The sequence below is a fragment of the Plutella xylostella genome, chromosome 8 (genome assembly GCF_932276165.1).
Source record: "Plutella xylostella chromosome 8, ilPluXylo3.1, whole genome shotgun sequence".
Taxonomy (NCBI): Eukaryota; Metazoa; Arthropoda; class Insecta; order Lepidoptera; family Plutellidae; genus Plutella; species Plutella xylostella.
Genome location: NC_063988.1, coordinates 224,153 through 242,628, shown reverse-complemented (window position 1 = coordinate 242,628; position 18,476 = coordinate 224,153). Strand labels below are relative to the sequence as shown.

The following is an 18,476-nucleotide window of genomic DNA, read 5'->3' as shown; positions in this document are numbered from 1 at the left end:
TTCAAAACTAATCGAGTTGGTCTGTGAGTGAGTAAAATGCCGACACATTTTCGGACGCGGCTGTCTTCCGCGACTGATAAGTGTGCACGGTCTTTCGGGACGGACGGTTCGTGCCTCGTGCCAGATCTTAAGGTCAGGCCAAGGTTACGTCCGCGACCCACGTCCGATAGTTTGAACAGCGTAGTGTAGCGTCCGAGAGCGATCTGGCACGAACTGTCCCAAAAGACCATGCAAACTATCAGTCGCGGCTGACAGCCGCGTCCGCTAATGTGTCGGCGCCTTAAAACCAACACTGGGTGGCAACACTGGCAACACTGATTATTGGCATGTTTATTTGTCAATTTTGTCATTACTACCTTAATCTGTGGGCTGTGGCATTGCGGCCATTTTGTTTTGACCGACAGGAATTTCAATTTTTTGTTTGTGTTTTGTGATCAAAAACAGAAAGAAAATTTACCACGACTTCGCTATACTTGGATTTCAGGATCAAGTTTTAGATACTATTTGGGATAATGTCTTTTAATAACAGAAACTGTAAGTACATAATTATTCTTGTCGGCTATTGATTTGCCATCAACTCAACTCTTGTTTTAGTCATTTGTAATAGTATTTCCTTCGATTTCCACCGTGATGCTTGGCAAGTTTTAAGTTTATCAAGTAATTTTCATAGGACCAACCTATATACAACGAATTTTCGTCATAAATTCGTTCGTTATTATTAGATTGCGGCTTTCATTATTGATTTTCGCTATAACTCAGTGCATTCAACTTTTGTCAATCATGCATGACTGTTAGCCGGCAAAAGCTGGTCAAGCTGGGACAATGTTTGTTTTTATAGATTTTTTATTTTTATGATAGGTAACTGTTGACCTGTCCATGCCAAGTCCTACTTATGCTCAGAGGCTGTTTTCATGATGTTTCTCATGTTTCAGACAACACACGCAACTCTGGCCGCTTCAACTCAGGCCAGTTCGTGTCGGCGGGAGAGGTAAACAATTCATATAAATTGTAATTATGCTTCCCAACCTAATAAGTATGTTCTAACAATGTTGTTAATGAACTGTATATGTTATCACAGCGCAATGGGGACCCCCGTGAGCCCTGGTACTGGCAGCAAAGTCACCAGATACCTTCTGACTGTGCCAACACCTTGACAACTAGTGACTGACATCGGGAGGGGTGTTGCACCGGAGCACTGACTCCAGAGCTTGTTGCCTCTCACGATGTTGGGCTTCCACCAAAGGCATTGTAAATTGATGCACTCAGATCTAAATTGTTAATGTCCTCTGCCTGTGGTGCTGTAGTTGTGGGTGGGCGCCTCTCAGAGGGTAGCTGCTCTTTGAGAATAATTTATGGTCCTGAGGCCAGCCCTGCCTCTTGCACATAAGGGGTTCTCTAGACTTAAGTAGACAGTAAGTTACTCTGGATTCCTGGCAGGTGTGAGTTCAGTACAATTGTCATATCCCAGCATAAGTTCAGCAATAGGTTTAGACTGAAAATAAATTTTACATGTTAGTTTTATATCCAGCAAGTCCATGAAAAATTTAATACTAATTTATTGAAAACATTTGTACTGGGTAAGCAACATGTCAGGAAAACGGATTGTAATGGAAATTGCGAGCTCTCTCCCATAGCATGAATGACATGATGTGTGAATGTAGTAAAAGTGAGAGTGTGTGTGTATGTGAGTGAGCGCGCAGTTCCACAAGGCTCACCTCGCAGCTCGGGGCGTCTTCGGCGGCGTCCCCGGCCACACTGCGCATTCATACCACCAGCTACAACAATGTAAGTCCCATTAATTTGTCTAATATTACTTGGCCAGTACAGTTGAGTAGTTAGACAAGTTTCTACCAAGCTTGAATATAACACATTGCTAGTGAATTGTAGACTTCCACATGTTTTGTTATGTTGTTCTTTGCTAAATATTGTGAAGAAATATGCAAGTTGTCTGTTGTCCAGCAAACCAAGCAGTATGGGCAGATGTACACCCCGCAGCAGCAGCCGGCGCCCATCGCGCCGCCCACGCCGCAGCAGCAGACACAGAATAACTTCCTCCAGGTCAGAATTACTAAGGAAATAATTTATATTCCACACTTTGCTGGGAACACACGATTTGATGTCAATATTTGTAGTAATCCTGAGTTAGCAACATAAAAGGAAATTGAAGGAATGTATTATTATTGGTGTTCACCGAACTGATTTCATTGGCATTTGTTCATTGGTGCAAGTTTGTGTGTACCCAACATTATGTAATGTGTTATATGTTGTTCAGGATCAGGACATGGACATGAAGCCGGCGGTGGGGCCGGCGGGGCTGGAGGCGGGCGCGGGCGCGGGGGGGGAGGACGCCCCGCGCCCCGCCTGGATGAAGAACAAGCTAATGGGAGGTACGCACCACGTACACATACATCTATAAATTGATTATCTAGGCTCTAGGTGTAATGAGTACAATATTTATAAGTAAACCCCACAAATATTGACTGTTTTTAGGGTGCAAGAGAATCAGATGCAATAGGAACTGCAGCAAATGTAACTAAAATTCAAGTATAGTGCAATGTGTTTAAGTAGCCTATTATCGTCATGCTGTCAAAAAACTATAATTGAACACCACTGTCTATTAAACTTAAGCAGGGCCACATTTGTGCCGTTTCATTTCATCCCACCCCCTGCTTCCGGCCACCTCCCTGACTGTTCTCCCCTGGTCCTGCAGTGAAGAAGATCTCGAACAAGGAGCGGCGGCGGCGGCAGAACGAGAGCCTGCGCAAGCTGCTGTCGCCCAAGAACGCGCTCATGGTGCTCAACGAGATGATCCGCGGCGACCAGCTCGCCAACGTAAGCACCACCGTGCCTAGTGGCACAGAGGAAGTCTTTTGACGGCACTCTTACTCCTCTGCATTTTAAATCCAGAATTGCTCGTCATATTATACATAATCTTGGGCTTCATAATGGAACAGGATTTATTAGTATCAGCCTCATCATCAAACAATAGTCGCCCAATGATGGGCAGTGGCCCTCCCTAGGAACGCCGCAACACTGTGTCCGACGGCCTTACCCAATCTCGGTTTTTCTCGCATTCAAAGTGGAACTATAATAAAACTTTTGACTTGCAGTCAAAGTAAGGTTATGATAGAAGTAAAACGGTAACTGTTTTCATTCATACAAACTTTAGAACGTGGCGCGTAATCCCCAGTTATAAATGCCCTCCAACAGCCATCACATTACCGTTGCTGAGATAGATAGCTGACCACCTGAATAGCCTCACTTTGACGTGTCGTGTCATGTTCCAGCAATTCAAGGTGGAGGCGGCGCAGCAGCAGTACTACGGGCCGCAGGCGGCGCCCGGCTTCTGCGCGGACCTCACGCTCGAGGGGAGCACCTACAAGGGATACGGTGAGACTCACTTACCACAGGGTGTTCCATAAAAAAATAGAATAGGAAGCCGAAAGAGCTCAGAGGTTCATTCAGAATAACTTTTCTTCTACAACTTTTGAAAATTCGAGATAAACAAACCTTAACAAAATTTGTTCAGAATGACCATTTCAGTCACCGCCTTTTGGGCTTACTATACCACTTTCGCAACAACCTGTACATTATGCACGATAGGAGTCTCCTCGAGTGAAACCCTGGCTGGGTTTTTCTGACGCGCTTTATATCGCTTGCTCGTTTTCGTCTATTGAGGAAATGACGTACTATGATTCTTTCCAAAATGCAGATGCAAATGGCCGCCATTTCTATCTACCTTCATGATTCTTCTAATGATAATTACTTTAATTACCTATATAAATGTAAAGTTTATGTAGCTATGTCGGTCGGCAGGTGAGAACAAACTGTCCGCGCGCAACGCGGCGGCGGAGCAGGCCATCCGCGACCTCATCATCAAGCGCATGACCAAGGCGCTCGGCGCCGACGGTGAGACCTACAACATAGTATTAGTACACTACGCCCATTATTATAATAACTACATTTGATTTATTTGCACCAATGACTAATACTATTTAACCTGCAAAAGTGCAAGTCTCATAAAATAGCTACCTTTAGGCTCCACCAGACCAAACGTTTTAATAAATAATGATCGCTTATGTATCTTTTATATTAGCTTTGTAGCAAATGCGGAGTTATCCATTTGGACAAAATGAATTGTTTTGTATTTATCCACATAACAATATATCGTACGATATGTCTAGCGTCGTTCTCAAATATCCTAGGGTAGATACATAGACTGCTTGTGATTTCTATTTAATTAATCTCGACACTGATAAACTATTCATTTACTTTGAAAGAAACGTTCCAAATTAATATCCGGTCCACAGCGGGCTCGACGACGGGCGCGGCGGAGGGCGACGACGACGAGGCGCTGCCCATGATCCAGCTGGCGTCGTTCGCGCTGCACAAGCTGTTCGCGGAGTGGGAGTACGAGGGACACAAGGTGCCGCTCTTCAAGCCCGCCAACACCTCCGTGAGTACACAGCTACTTTACTGCACTAGAGACAATACTCACATGAGAGCCAAGTCACGAGCAATTCTGCCGTCTAGCTTGCAGAGTACCTAGTGTTGCCATTAAAATCCATTTAGTGCATAAGGAGCAGATGATTACTATCCTGATAAATTTACGGCATGCTTATTTGTATGCTTATGTTTACTTGCTTATGGGTATTTTATAGCTCCAGCCAATAAAATTGGCAAAATAGTTAAGCTCCACACGCGTTGTACACTTAGGACAACAACACGGGCACAGAAGGAGTTCTAAAACCGATGTGAACATGAAATAAACCTTTTATTGCTTTCTCCCAGGTATCCGAACAGCTGGCCGCCTCGGGGGACAGCGGCGCCGGCCCCGCCGCGGCGCCCGCCCGCGCGCGCCCGCCCAAGGTCTCCAAGCCCAAGGTAATAATAATAATATGTGGAGACATCTCACACATGGCCATCAGACCCCAAACTAGGGCCTGTAATAGGTCTTATATATAATACGTAGATACAGTATTTCGTGGACAACAATCTGCCCCTAAACAAATATCTGCCCGGTCGAAAATCGAACCCGGGACCTTCGTCATATCAGTCAGAGTGACTATTAACCACTACACCATGTCGCCAGGTGCTGCCGTCGAACGCGGCGCGCATGCACCCGTGCATGCTGCTGACGTACATGCGGCCGCGCCTCGACTACCGCGAGCTGTCCGCCGAGGGAGACAAGCCGCAGAACATGATCTACACCGTGGCCGTCGATGTGGACAGCGTCACGTATATTGGGAAAGGTGAGTTGGATGATGATGATGAAATTCTGTTACCCCACACCGGGGACGTTGGGCTCGAAGAAGGGATTTCCACTGCTCCAGAGTATTGCATACTTATTCTAAAATAATCGGATTCCCAAGTGCACAACTGACGCTAGTCTGACTGGGGCCATCCTTTCACTATGGCCAAGAACCCTATAGTTTGTAATATATTGAATGATCCCTATGACAGCTGTCAAATCCATACTTTTAATTTGTTCATTTTCAAGGGAATACCAACTATACTTACCAGACTTAAGGATCTGTCAATGAAACATCTTAGAACGCATGCTACATTTTACAAAGTATGAATGTGCTACTTTCCGTTGCAGCGACCAACAAGAAGGAGGCGCGCAAGATGGCGGCGCGCGCGGCTTGCGAGGCGCTGTTCAGCGTCAAGTTCGAGCCCGTCGCCACCGCCAACGCGCCCGAGCTGTAGGCACCACCCTGTAGGGCACACCTACACACCACCCTGTAGTGTACCCGGGTGTAGGCACGCGGCACCGAGGTAACACTCACACGTATTAGTTAGGTCCCAGAGAAGAGTTGTATTGCACACATCATGTATAGCAATAATATTTTAGATTTATAATATATTATTAGGTGATCTTCAAAGCGATAGTGTGCTGACGCACTTGCGTTTTGACACCGCTTGGTTGCGCCAAATACGCCCTATTTGACTAACTTGACACTCATCCTGTAATAAATCGGATGGGTGTTGATGTCCCTTTCTAAATTATTGTAGAAAATCATGGTATAGTAATCAGAAAATTATAATTATATTTGGCTATTTTTAGTAAAGTGATATTTGACTGTAGTAAAGTGTTTGATGGGTTAGATGCTGTACTTTATGGTTGCATCATCATTAAATTATTCGAATTAACACCTAATAACATCTAATGAAATTATTACTTATACACTAACTATATGAACTACATCAAATTAAATTATTACTTATACACTGACTACATGAAATACATCTAATGAAATGATTAAGTATATTAAGTACTGACAAAAATTTATAGTTTTTTTGACTATCACTAATCTGGTTCAGATAGATGTAAGAATAGAGGGTTTGTTCCTTTTTAATATACCCGGAGGGTTGTTCCAACCTCTGGAATAAGTTACGACGTAAATGTCTGATAATAAAATATTATAGACAAGTACTTACTGTGTTTCAAATATCAATCCCTAACCTTTGTAACAGTAACATAATGTAAAGGTATGTGTGTAAGGTCGGCAGTAAAACAAGGAAAGCCACAGAAATACTTTTAATTAATCTCGAGCATTGTACTGTGTAGGTTATTTGATAGAACGTAAAAGAAGTTCAATAAATTATCAAAAACGTTCGGAATAGTCTACTGTCAATAACAAAATAAGAACATCTATTAACAAATAACACAAAAGTATTAAAAACAGTTACAGTTAATACTACAGTAATCAGTCTTAGCGAAAGATAGCAGTGATTGGTAACTTGTAACAAAACAATTATTACAAAACAGGTCAACTTAATACTTAAGTATAAAAAACACATGACAAGAGTCTTAAAACATGAGGTTAATGAACGATACAAGTACCTAGTGAATACTTGAGTAGTTGGCACTCTGCGTACCTCCCCCCCTCCCCCTTGTACTCTGGACAGAATCACTCGCACTGCACATGCCCGCACTGGACGGAACCCCGCCGTAGTCCCCCCACACTAACACCTAACACTATACTATACCTATAATATCTATAGCTGGACCTATGTTTACGAGATCTTGGAACGATCCTACAAACGCTCGGGAGTACCCGGCTTCTAATGGCCGTCCCCAATCATCTTGACTGATTAGTTTGAGTCAATCATATTGGATTACGGTAGATAGATACGATACGAATCGATAGTTTGGACTGGACTGGCTTTCTTATTGGCTCATCTCAAGGCACCGACCATATATCTAGGCTTTGAACGAGCCAATGAAAACAAGACTACTTCACCCGCAACCTTCCTCTTTTCAGCGATTTGTTTTTCATCGAAGTATGCCTCGGTTATGCGGTCTGTGTCTGAAGTTACATTCGAAATTAGCCCTATAGTGTCCCCTACAGCAGGCGGTAGGTCCACATGGACAGCGGGCGCTGCAGCAGCGCGGGGTGCGCCGGCTCGCGCCCGCCCACCAGCAGCAACACCAGCGCCCCGCCCCCCGCGCCCCCGCCCCCGCGCGCCCGCTCGCTCAGGTCCTGCAGCTCGATGTCGCCCGCCACGCCCGAGTCCGGCGTGAGCGCCGCGCCCAGCCGCCGCACGTCCCCGCCCAGGTAGTGCGGGTTGCAGAACCCGAGGGACGAGGTGCCGGACAGCCGGTTCACGCGCTCCGCACTCGCGTAGTCCGACGTGGACAGCTCGCTCTCGTCCTCCGCGGTCACCACTGTCGGCTCCTTCGTGAATCTTACGGAAGCGGATTTAGGGATCGCGACGATGACTCGCTCGACCTTCGTGTACTCGTTGAGGCGGCCCTCCTGCCGCTTGAGCAGCTCCATCTCGCGCAGCTCGCGCTTCATGTCCTCCTCCTCGTCGGAGTCGAGGTACACGAGCTTGGCGGCGGCGGCGGGTGACAGCGCCGGCGCGGGCAGCACCATGTCCGCGAAGTCCGGCACCGAGATGCGCTCCCGGGCCAGCTCCCCGCGCCCCCCGCCCCCGCCGCCGCCCCCCGCGCCCCGCTCGGAGCCGTCCCCCGGCTGCCGCTTGTCGATGACGTAGGCGGACAGGCTCTTGGGCAGCGGCGGCGGCGGCGCGTGCAGGCTCTCGGTGGAGTCCTGGTCCAGCACGGAGTAGGACGCACGGTTGTTGCGCCGCATGTGGAACGACGACAGCTTGGAGATCTCGCGCAGCAGCGAGGAGGGCGGGTCGGGGCGCGCGGGGCGCGGGGCCACCGCCCCCGGCCCCCCCGCGCGCCCCCGCGGCCCCGGCGCCGCCCCCGGCACCAGCAGCAGGCGGCAGTCCACGCGCGGCGACGGCCACGACAGGTTCTGGTGGATGCGCTCCCAGCTCTCCGTCGCTGCAACCGAGAAACAATAGTACATGATAAATTGTGGTATTCTATTATCGGCCATGATAGGGGGCCTGCACGTGACCTACTCGAAACTCTCGACTGCCTTTATAGCTTGGTTGGCGAGTTCATACATTGATATTCTAAATCTAATCTCTCTAATCGTTATTTAATACCATAACGTTTACGGCACGCTATGTAAACAGCGAAGTCCAGATGAAACAAGATACAACAGGAGATAATAACAATCCGATTCGGATTCAATCTGGCAAAACTAAGTTCGTGTGACCTAGATTTGTCTGTCTGAATGATTGATGTGCGTCTGAAGTTCGTAAATCGCATCCCGAAGCTCGTAAGATATGAATGGATGTTCTCCGTTTACGGCACTCGTAAAACTTACTGAATCTTTTATGTATCGGAATGATATCGGACTAGCTTTATGACTCGTAAAACTTTTACTTTGGCATTGTGATAGAAATAAGATTATTTCTTGGTAGGTAATTTTCGGTGTCGTTTGTATCGGTGCGCTATCCTACTACTATTTTATATCCTTCCCTACAGTAATACTACATACTTAATTTATTAACTTATTTTGTATTTATGTCACGTAAAGGGTCCCTGCTGAAAATCAGCGCTGCATGTACCTATTTGGCGCTGCACTGGTGCACCACCAACACAGACTGGCCAGCTATTATATATCGGATTTCTTTTTTTATTTACAGTATTGTGCAAATTAATGTGAACACGAGTGAAAATTTAAAAAAAATACATTTATTAGTTCTAAAATAAAAAAAACAGAGATATATTAATACAATTTAAGTTATTTTAATAGAAAATGTGTCCTTCCTGGCTTTTATTACTTCTTCAACACGTTTTGGCATAGAATCGACATGATTTTAACAGTTTTCTGATATTTACTGGTCTAAAAAACTTGTATGGATTACAGCCTCTATCATTTTAGTTTTTCTTGTGCAATCCGTTTTACAAAGTCTAACTTTCACGATGACCCTCTTATTTTCAATGGGATTAAATGCCGGTGAGTTCTCTGGCCATCTAAAGGCATGATATCTTGTTGTCCTTGAAATATTTAAGCATAATCATCATCATCAAAAACACGTGGTATGGAGCCGAATTTTGTTGAAAATCTTATTGACCGTTATCATAAAATATTCTTAGTTCAACTTCTAATCTCTGTTCTAGCAAGTCACTGTATTTTAGCGAGTACATCATCCCTTCGATGGGCACAAGTCATCCGGTACCTATATAAGAATAACAGACCCAAACTAAGAAAAGTTGATGCTAACGGTCAATAAGTTTTTCAACAAAATTGGGTTCCATGCCACGTGTCCAATATTATATTTAAATATTTCAAGGACAACTAGATATCATGCCTTTGGATGGCCAGAGAACTCACCGGCACTTAATCCCATTGAAAATAAGTGGGCCATCGTGAAAGTTAGGCTCCATAAAACGGATTGCACAAGAAAAACTAAAATGATAGAGGCTGTAATCCATACAAGTTTTTTAGACCAGAAAATATCAGAAAACTGTTAAAATCATGTCGATTCTATGCCAAAACGTTTTGAAGAAGTTATAAAAGCCAAGGAAGACACATTTTCTGTTAAAACAACTTAAATTGTATTAATATATCTCTGGTTTTTTTATTTTAGAACTAATAAATGTATTTTTTTCAAATTTTCACTTGTGTTCACATTAATTTGCACAATACTGTATTTATATGGTGTGTATTTTTTTCTTTTGTTTCTTTGTTTAATTGTATTTTTGTGTGCGTGGTGTATTTTTGCAGCACTAAATAAATGTATTTTCTTTCTTTCTTTCCTCTCTCCTAAATGGATTTAAGACGTCATTGGAAACATAAGAAGAGTTTTAATGGTTGGTAAAACTCCAATATTATGAGAGGATGGGTGCGGATACTGCGGATGGATGAGAATGAAACACACGAGAAAAAGTACAAAAAATATAAATTTATTCGTCAATTGTTATTTTCAGTATAAAATCGTAATTAAACTCTTTACAATTACAGAGGCATTTTCTTCATGCAAGTCGGTACGGTGTCATGAATAGTGTCTTCATACGTCGGCGGTGCTTCAGTCGACGGCCCGGCCGACGTTGAAGGCATGCTTGCCGACAGCTCATTGTCTTCTGCCAACTCAGCTCCAGAAATCACTACTGGGATATCTACTGATGCATTGATGTAGGGCATTGGAAGTCTCAGAAGCACTTTCACGAAGTATTCTTTAGCTACGACCCTGGAGTTCTGTACCGTGAACAGGTCCGCCGTAGAAGGCACGCTCAGGGTGAAGTTTGACACACCGCGATCAGGTATAGTCAGTGGTCTTATTGTACATGCCTTAAAGTATTCGTCATAATTTTTAGTTTGACCACCGTTTGCCGTATAGGTGCGTTTTGCATAAATGCCGGCCTGCACTCGTGGTATCACTCGGGAGTCGTTGGTGACCGCCAGCCTCAGCTCGGCGGCGTCGCCGGCTCGCAAATAACACTTCTGTATCTCAGCCTGTACATTTATTCGGGTTTTCTCCGACGAAAACATTGTGACTAATGTCTTGTCTATTCCGTAAACTATGGGTTCCTGAGGCACTACTGGGTTCGCTTGGCTTTTAATATTAATGGAGATGTAGAACATTTTGTTGGTCTTAAATGTGCCTGGCCTTATGAATTTCACTTTCAGTTTATAGCTTATTTCTCCGTTGAAGTCCTTGTAGGTGGGTGGTATGTGGTGCGGCGTGGTGAACTGGAAGGGAGCCTCGTAGGCGCCGGCGGGCAGGGCTACTGTATCGTCTTGGGCTTTGTCCTTCGGCAGGATACTGATATTCATTCTGAATATTTCTTCTGTGCCGTAGTACTTGCTGCTGTCGTTGCTAAAGCTACAGTGTCCTTTCCCGACATATGACAAGACGATGTCTTCAATCGTTGTCTCTTCGTCCACGGCATATTTAACTATGCCAGTAACTGGTTCACCGGGTGTGTAAAAATCTCGTGTTCGATTAACCAGTATATTACACATAACACCCATTTTAACACACGTATTTAATTGTAGTTATAGATCCCACAACAAGCGCTAACAAACAGTGATAACAAATATCACGATATCCTTATTATACCTCTGTTACTCAGTAAGTTGTTTTGTTTACAACTGTATTTCGCAGTACTTATCAGGAAAGATAATGTAGGTACTGCGCAGGTGGTTAATTAGGTACAATCGGATGGGTAGATCAGAATGTAGGGAGTACCCACAGTGGGTTATCAAGGTGACGTCAACTTTTGAGTGAATCATACAGGTAGATACTACAGTGCGACAAACTTATCTGTTCTGGTGGGAGCGAACTAAATTGATCGATATCTTATTACTTACTAATGAATTACCTATATATTGATATAGATTAGATAGGTTTATTAAAACCACAAGAGTGAATTACTTAAAGAAATATTAGACATTTACGTGAACTCTCACCGGAACAGACAAGTTTTTGGCACTGTAAACAAACAAAACAAAAATGTAAGTAATATTTTTAGAAGTTGCACAATACTATTACCAACTGTGAAATTTGCAACTAGTTATGGATGTTTTGTTACTCTTTAACGGAAAAACAGTTTTGGACCAATGGCACAGAATAATAACTAGTAATGGAAACCTCGCAAAAAAGCTTGCAAGAAAAACTACCATGTTAAGCTCTGCTCTAAGCACCATCAGCCTACTCACCGAAGTGGAACCTCCAGAGCTCATTAGTGGGCACGGCGGCGCTCTCCCCGCCGAAGATGTAGAGGTGCGCACCGGCCCGAAGCGCCGCGTGGCCCGAGCGGGGGCCCGGGGACAGCTTGGCCGGCGTGCGCACCTGGCTCCACACGCGGGACACTGGGGGAAGGTGAAGGGGTGCTGGGTCAGTATATTCGTATAGACTGTCACACAAGTCAACCCCTAGGAGCACATTTATTTATATGGCAAACATCTTTGTCAACTTCAAAATGAAATTCTGGGCTTTAACATGGGACGGAGGGCTAGTGTGTAGGTCTTAATACTCGTAGGATTGCTGGAGCGAAGAAGAGAGATGTGTAATTTGGCACTATTGGCTTCAATTACTGTCCCCTGGTGATATCACTCATTGCTGTCATGAATTCCTAATTCCTAACAATTAGGCATGGAGTTCTTATTTCCCTCGAGTGTAAGACTTGCTGCATGGTGTCAACGGCAGCGTGACTACTATCGTAGAGTTCTGTTGAGCCATTTTATGGTATGATTATATCACAGCTGCAAGACTCACTGGTGTCATAGTGCCACAGGTCGGCGCACTCCCGCAGGTCGCACTGGCCGCCGTGCACGTACAGCTTGTTGTCGTGCAGCGCGGCGGCGTGCCGGTGCCGCGCCGGGCCCGGCCCCGCCGTGCGCACCTGGTGCCACGACTCTGACTCTGGGGAGGAGAAGGGAGTTAGTAACATAGGGGAAGTTGGGAAGATTTAGAAACGGTAATGGTTCTCGAGCTCTGGTTTCTCTTCATGGTGTGATGCTAGTTTTCAGAGAGGTTTTCAAGGCCCAAGAGCTGGTTTCCAGCAGAAAGCTGTATATAGTAAGATAGTCCCTGGATTATGGGGCCCACTTTAGAGGCGTATCAAACAATATCATTTATATGTATTACAGTAACCAATACGTTTAATCAAATTTCTGCGATCCTCACCATAGTGAAAAGCCCATAGCTCATTAGTGGAGCCCTTCAGGTCCATGTAGCCTCCATACACGAGCAGGCAGTCCTTGAGCGCGTGCGCGGAGTGTCCGCGGCGCCCCCGCGGCCCGCCCCCCGCCGGCTTGCCGCCCCCTGCGCGCCGCCCCCGTCGCGGTACCGGCGCGGGCGACCCCGCCAGCTTGCGCCAGAGACGAGTCTGAGGAACATTGGTCAGATGGGTTAGATAGGGTTGCACCAAGTACAGGAACGATTTGTCAGATTATTGAAACATGCATCACCGATATTCTTGAATGAAGAGCATTATTATGTACCTAGTTATACTTAAATAAGTATCCACAACTGAACAAGAACACGGAGAAGTGCTACGATACTGTCCTCAGCGTTTCTTCTCTTCTAGACAATTTTGGCAACCTATCTATGTAATCTTTGCTCCAGAAGTCCATTTAAGCGTGTTTATTTAGACCCAAAAGTTCCTATAGGTATACATATTTCCCATCGGTTCCTGTCTCCCAATTCCCACATTACCATCCTTCATCCAGTGTCTCACCTCAGTGTTGTAGACCCACAACGGCGTCTCGGTGGCGAGCGCGCCCACCTCCCCGCCGAACACGTAGAGCGAGGCCTCGTGCGGGGTCGCCGAGTGCTCCTGCAGCGCGGGCGGCGCCGCCGGCCCGCCGTCCAGCCGCTCCCACACGCCTGATGCTGCGGACGGCGAGGGGAATACGTTACGTATTATACGGAATGCATGTCTGGATGTGACGTTAACTCGTGCAGTTCGTGGACATTAGATTATTATTGTAAGCAGATAACATTAGATTTTGGTAGGTAGGTAACTAGTTACTTTCATCCTATTTCTACAGGGTATTGCAAAAAGGGTATACTAAGCCGAAACCTACATGTGCAGCAAATTCTGATTTCATTTTCGGGCTTAGATATAAAATGCTGCACATGTAGGTTTCGGGTTAGTATACCCTTTTTGCAATACCCTGTATAGTAGGAATAGTCAAGTTATAAAATAATGAGGACTGTGTGTGCTAAGAGAGAAAGAGGTCACAAGTTACGTATGTGAACATAAATAATATTCCAATATTCGCAAAGTTCATGACATCTCGAGCCAATAAACAGAAACCTAGTATCAGAGATAAGGCACGACCCAATAATGCCTCATCCAATGTGCGGTGTAGGCAGTGATCGATGGACTCTCGACCTAATTGCTGAGTGAATTCGTGTCATCTGGCCTGGCGGGCTGGGAGAACCCTTGGTTGTGAAGCACCCTCGAGCCTGTCGGTCGCTGTGACGTTGAAACGCGCGAGTGAAGAGTTGAGAGCTAATTGTTTGTAAACTGACAGATTACCACCGCATTGTTAGATAACACGCTGCGGGCTGCGGGTCATTGTGTGTTCGGCAAATATTATATTTAGCTAGGTAGTTAGACGATTGTATTTTGAGAGCAGCTACAGTCTGAGTTTATTTTAGCAATGAATCTAAATAGAAAATACTTATATTACTTATCACGCATTTTATATTTACGAAGAGATGGCTGCATGGTGCCACTGGCTGACCCTGCAGTAGTAGCTCATATTGTACTAACCCAGATGATACCGCCAGAAGTCCCTAAGCGGCAGGTTCCCGCCGGCGCCCCGCCCGCCCAGCACGTACACCGCGCTGCCCAGCACGCACGCCGCGTGCTTCCCGCGCGCGCACGGCGCCGCGCCGCCGCCCTCCATCCACTGCCACATCTCACCTGGAACCAAAGAAAGACATGTTTAGGGGATGTGCTCCAGGGCTTATTAGATCATTATTATCAGGCGAACTTATCGTGCGTATTGAAGGAAAACTGGACGTAGGACGTAGTCTTTTCGTAGAAAGGTTCTTTTAGACAGACATGTAGGTATGTCATCTACATTTATCTCTAACACATTTATATGCTACTTTCTAACCACCAGCCAACTAAAGCAAAACAACAACTTTTAAGTTAAGTACAATGTATGTATACCATCGCTCTGACGGTGAAGGAAAACATCGTGAGGAAACCTGCATATCTAGATCTAGCACTTCTAGATATGTGAACCCACCAACCCGCAGTGGACCAGCGTGGTGGGAAATGGTCCAATCTTAGGAAGGCAGTTTAGACCTAGGGGATATGCACAAAGGTTCCACTCGAGAGAGCCAGGTGCAGGTACCTACATCCCCACAGAGAATAGAATAGAAACCACCAGCCAAACAAAACAATTGAAAAACAAATCCCACGTAACGTAAGTCTACTGATACGTTTGAAAATGGAGGAAAACCTGACTTCTAGTCGTAGGTAATCCGTTACGTATCCATAAAAGTGGTGAAACTGTCTGTATCGGCTCCGGCTAAGCGCTATTTGCTATTTGGCTTGTCCTGCTAATGCGTACAGACAGGTGCATCGGTAAATTACAGTCAATTGCGTGCACCCGCCGCCGCCGCCAGACTCCAGACCCCTCTAATTAAAAACCAACTGCGCTCATTAGACAACGAGGGGCCACGGAGGAAGGCTGGCCAGGTACAATCAAATCAATAATCTGTAGAGCATCTAACAATGCATACTTATACCTATCTATTGTGAAAAAATATTTAATAACTATGGATCTAGTTTCTGAATTAATTTATATACTTAAGTAAAAAATAGTTGTGTAGTGTGGTTATGAATGAAAACTCCAATATCATAGGACTTGTAGATTTATTGTATGATAACACACTAAACTTAAATAACATGAGTAGGTATAAGTATTAGATAGGTAACCTAGCATAGAACCTAGGGCGGACTGCGGAGCTATCGCACCCTGATGCTCTCCTAGCTTGCTAACATCTGAGGACGGCGGAGCTATCGCACAGATGAAGCGACCTGACAATGAGCAGACTGCGGAGCTATCGTACTCAATGCCAGCTGGCTATCGAATGAAATACTGCGGCCGCGCAGCCGGTTTATATACGCTCGTCGCGTGTAGTAGTGTGCGTGCGGCTGTGTAGGCGTAGTGGGGCATCCATGTGTGTAGTTGCGTTCCATTATATGCATACTTGCTACATTCTCCCCCTCTGGTACTCGTATATCGTCCCGAGAGAGTACCAGAATCAGTTGGTAGATTCCTTTGGTCTTGCCGTGCGGTTGATTGCATTCATGGGCTTGGTAGTTTGTCATCGCTAGCTCTTTTCTTGACTTTTGTAATTGCATTTTGGAGTCTTTAGCCTTTTTAGGTTTGGTGGTCAGTTGTGGTGACAATTTTTGTTCCTTCATCCACGGACTCTCGATATAGCTCATATGATTCTAGGGCTTCTTTCTCTGTGAGTAATGTGACAGAATTGTTGCGTTCAGCGTTAGTAAGTAGCCTACTTGCATATTCTACTGGGTTTTGATTGTCACCCTCCCCCTGGAGTAAAGCTACTCCTATTTTGTATTGTCTAGCGTCAGTTTTCAAAATTAACTGTCGACGGTAAATGACTAATCTTCTGTCATGATGACTGATATTCTAGATTTGAGGGTAGTTTGATTTTCTTTCTGCGGTTAGCTTTTCAACTATGTAGTAATCGGTGGACGCTGACGATTGTATTCCGTATAGTTGTTCCTTTCAACTATGTAGTAATCGGTGGTCGCTGACGATTGTATTCTGTATAGTTGTGCTTTTCAACTATGTAGTAATCGGTGGACGCTAACGATTGTATTCCGTATAGTTGTTCGTTTCAACTATGTTATAATCGGTGGTCGCTGACGATTGTAGTCTGTATAGTTGTGATTTCCAAATACTTAAGTATGTAGAAATCGTTTGGCGTTTATTAGTCTGGCGATTTATTTCCTTTTACCGCCAGATTGTATTTTGCTTGAATTTTCTTGACAGTCAGGTTGTGATGTAACCTGGCTTAGATATTTCCGTTGGGCACCAGATTGTGTAATCTGGCGTGATGATTTCCTTATGTACCAGATTGTAGTGTCCTCTGCTGGCTCTTAGATATTTACGTTGGGCGCCAGTTGTAGTGTGATCTGGTTCTTAGATATTTTCGTTATTCTCCGGATTATAATCTTACAGCTTGATATTTACGTTGGGCGCCAGTTGTAGTGTGGTTATGAATGAAAACTCCAATATCATAGGACTTGTAGATTTATTGTATGATAACACACTAAACTTAAATAACATGAGTAGGTATAAGTATTAGATAGGTAACCTAGCATAGAACCTAGGGCGGACTGCGGAGCTATCGCACCCTGATGCTCTCCTAGCTTGCTAACATCTGAGGACGGCGGAGCTATCGCACAGATGAAGCGACCTGACAATGAGCAGACTGCGGAGCTATCGTACTCAATGCCAGCTGGCTATCGAATGAAATACTGCGGCCGCGCAGCCGGTTTATATACGCTCGTCGCGTGTAGTAGTGTGCGTGCGGCTGTGTAGGCGTAGTGGGGCATCCATGTGTGTAGTTGCGTTCCATTATATGCATACTTGCTACAGTTGAATTTAAAATTCGAAATGTTTAAGGTATAACTTTTTATTTAAAAGTTTTTTTTGTATGTTGTTCTATTTTGGTGCAAATAAAGAGTATTGTATTGTATAAATACCACAGCGGAGTAAATTAAAAATCCAAAATATCAAGAGTCTTGTAGAACGCTCTCCGCATAACCAATGCATCGTAAACAATAATCTCCCCGCCTAACAGCGTCGTCACCCCACTAACTTTCAGCATCAAAGACTTTTCGCCGGAGAAATGCATTTTAGCCATAAAGGCTCCCCTCGGAGCGCCGTCGCCGACTGCTGCATATGTACCGTAATCAAATGCGGGGCTCCCCAGGGCACGCTCCTTGCGCCGCCCCTCTTCCTGCGCTATAAGTATTGCTTATTGAGTATTTGCGGCCCTCCCGTACTTCGAGGGGTCTATTTGTACAAACTATCTTTCGTACAACATGTAAATATTATTTAAGCGAAAAGAAATGTCCAATTAGGCACTATGTTGTGGGGAGGGAATGACTTGCTCAGTGGATAGATAATAATTAAGTACCTAGTCAGGTAGTAACTTATTTCGTTTCTACCTTAGATAAACTTCTTGTTTTATAGCAGAACATAACTAATATAAACAGAGATTTCCCAACAACTTCCCCACATGCTTAGTTCCGAGCACTAACTGGATTAGAACTTGGATAGACGGTCGATACGGGAACATAAATCTGCTTTATCGCTCCTTCAGGCCCGCCGAGAAATCTCAACTCCTTCGTGATACTCGTATTGTACCGTAAAGTATGGGAAACAATTCGATTCGGCTAATGAATAGATTAGTAACCGCTGAAGTTTACGATACTACCACAAGTTTATTAACTTTGTAGGTATGGTTTTGTTTCTATCCTATCTCTTTCAATGTGTGTGTGTGGCTTCATAACAATGTGTCATTAAGTAACTGCTTATAGCCATGTAGAGACAGTGATATCGCGATCACGGCGCGGCTGTTGTAAACAA

The 18,476-nt window shown here is 44.8% G+C and overlaps 2 protein-coding genes across 5 annotated transcripts in view; one reads left to right on the top strand and one right to left on the bottom strand.

Annotated features, from left to right (window-relative positions):
• Positions 1-375: 375 nt before the first annotated feature.
• LOC119693052 lies at positions 376-6,436 on the top strand. 3 transcript variants are annotated; one of them, XM_048622625.1, is made up of 13 exons: positions 376-534; positions 933-988; positions 1,079-1,104; positions 1,776-1,785; positions 1,960-2,058; positions 2,273-2,387; positions 2,711-2,832; positions 3,288-3,390; positions 3,817-3,909; positions 4,311-4,456; positions 4,792-4,884; positions 5,093-5,252; positions 5,603-6,436. In XM_048622625.1, exons 1-13 carry the CDS (start codon positions 513-515, stop codon positions 5,707-5,709), a joined length of 1,152 nt encoding a protein of 383 aa, XP_048478582.1. In that variant the 5' UTR covers positions 376-512; the 3' UTR covers positions 5,710-6,436. The 3 variants fall into 3 exon arrangements, with proteins under 3 accessions (XP_048478582.1, XP_048478581.1, XP_048478583.1); XM_048622624.1 differs by lacking the exon at positions 1,079-1,104 and having other exon boundaries at positions 1,723-1,785; XM_048622626.1 differs by lacking the exons at positions 1,079-1,104; positions 1,776-1,785.
• Positions 6,437-7,154: 718 nt separating this feature from the next.
• LOC119693023 overlaps positions 7,155-18,476 on the bottom strand; it is a 33,894-nt gene continuing 22,572 nt past the window's right edge. Inside the window, exons 2-7 of one of the 2 annotated variants that reach the window (XM_048622622.1) lie at positions 14,603-14,755; positions 13,559-13,713; positions 13,006-13,207; positions 12,595-12,741; positions 12,036-12,188; positions 7,155-8,302 (exon numbers count right to left, since the gene is read on the bottom strand). In XM_048622622.1, the coding sequence (XP_048478579.1) occupies positions 7,350-8,302; positions 12,036-12,188; positions 12,595-12,741; positions 13,006-13,207; positions 13,559-13,713; positions 14,603-14,755 (1,763 nt within the window). In that variant the 3' untranslated portion in view covers positions 7,155-7,349. The remainder of the gene's footprint in view (positions 8,303-12,035; positions 12,189-12,594; positions 12,742-13,005; positions 13,208-13,558; positions 13,714-14,602; positions 14,756-18,476) is intronic. The other variant, XM_048622623.1, reaches the window with a different exon arrangement.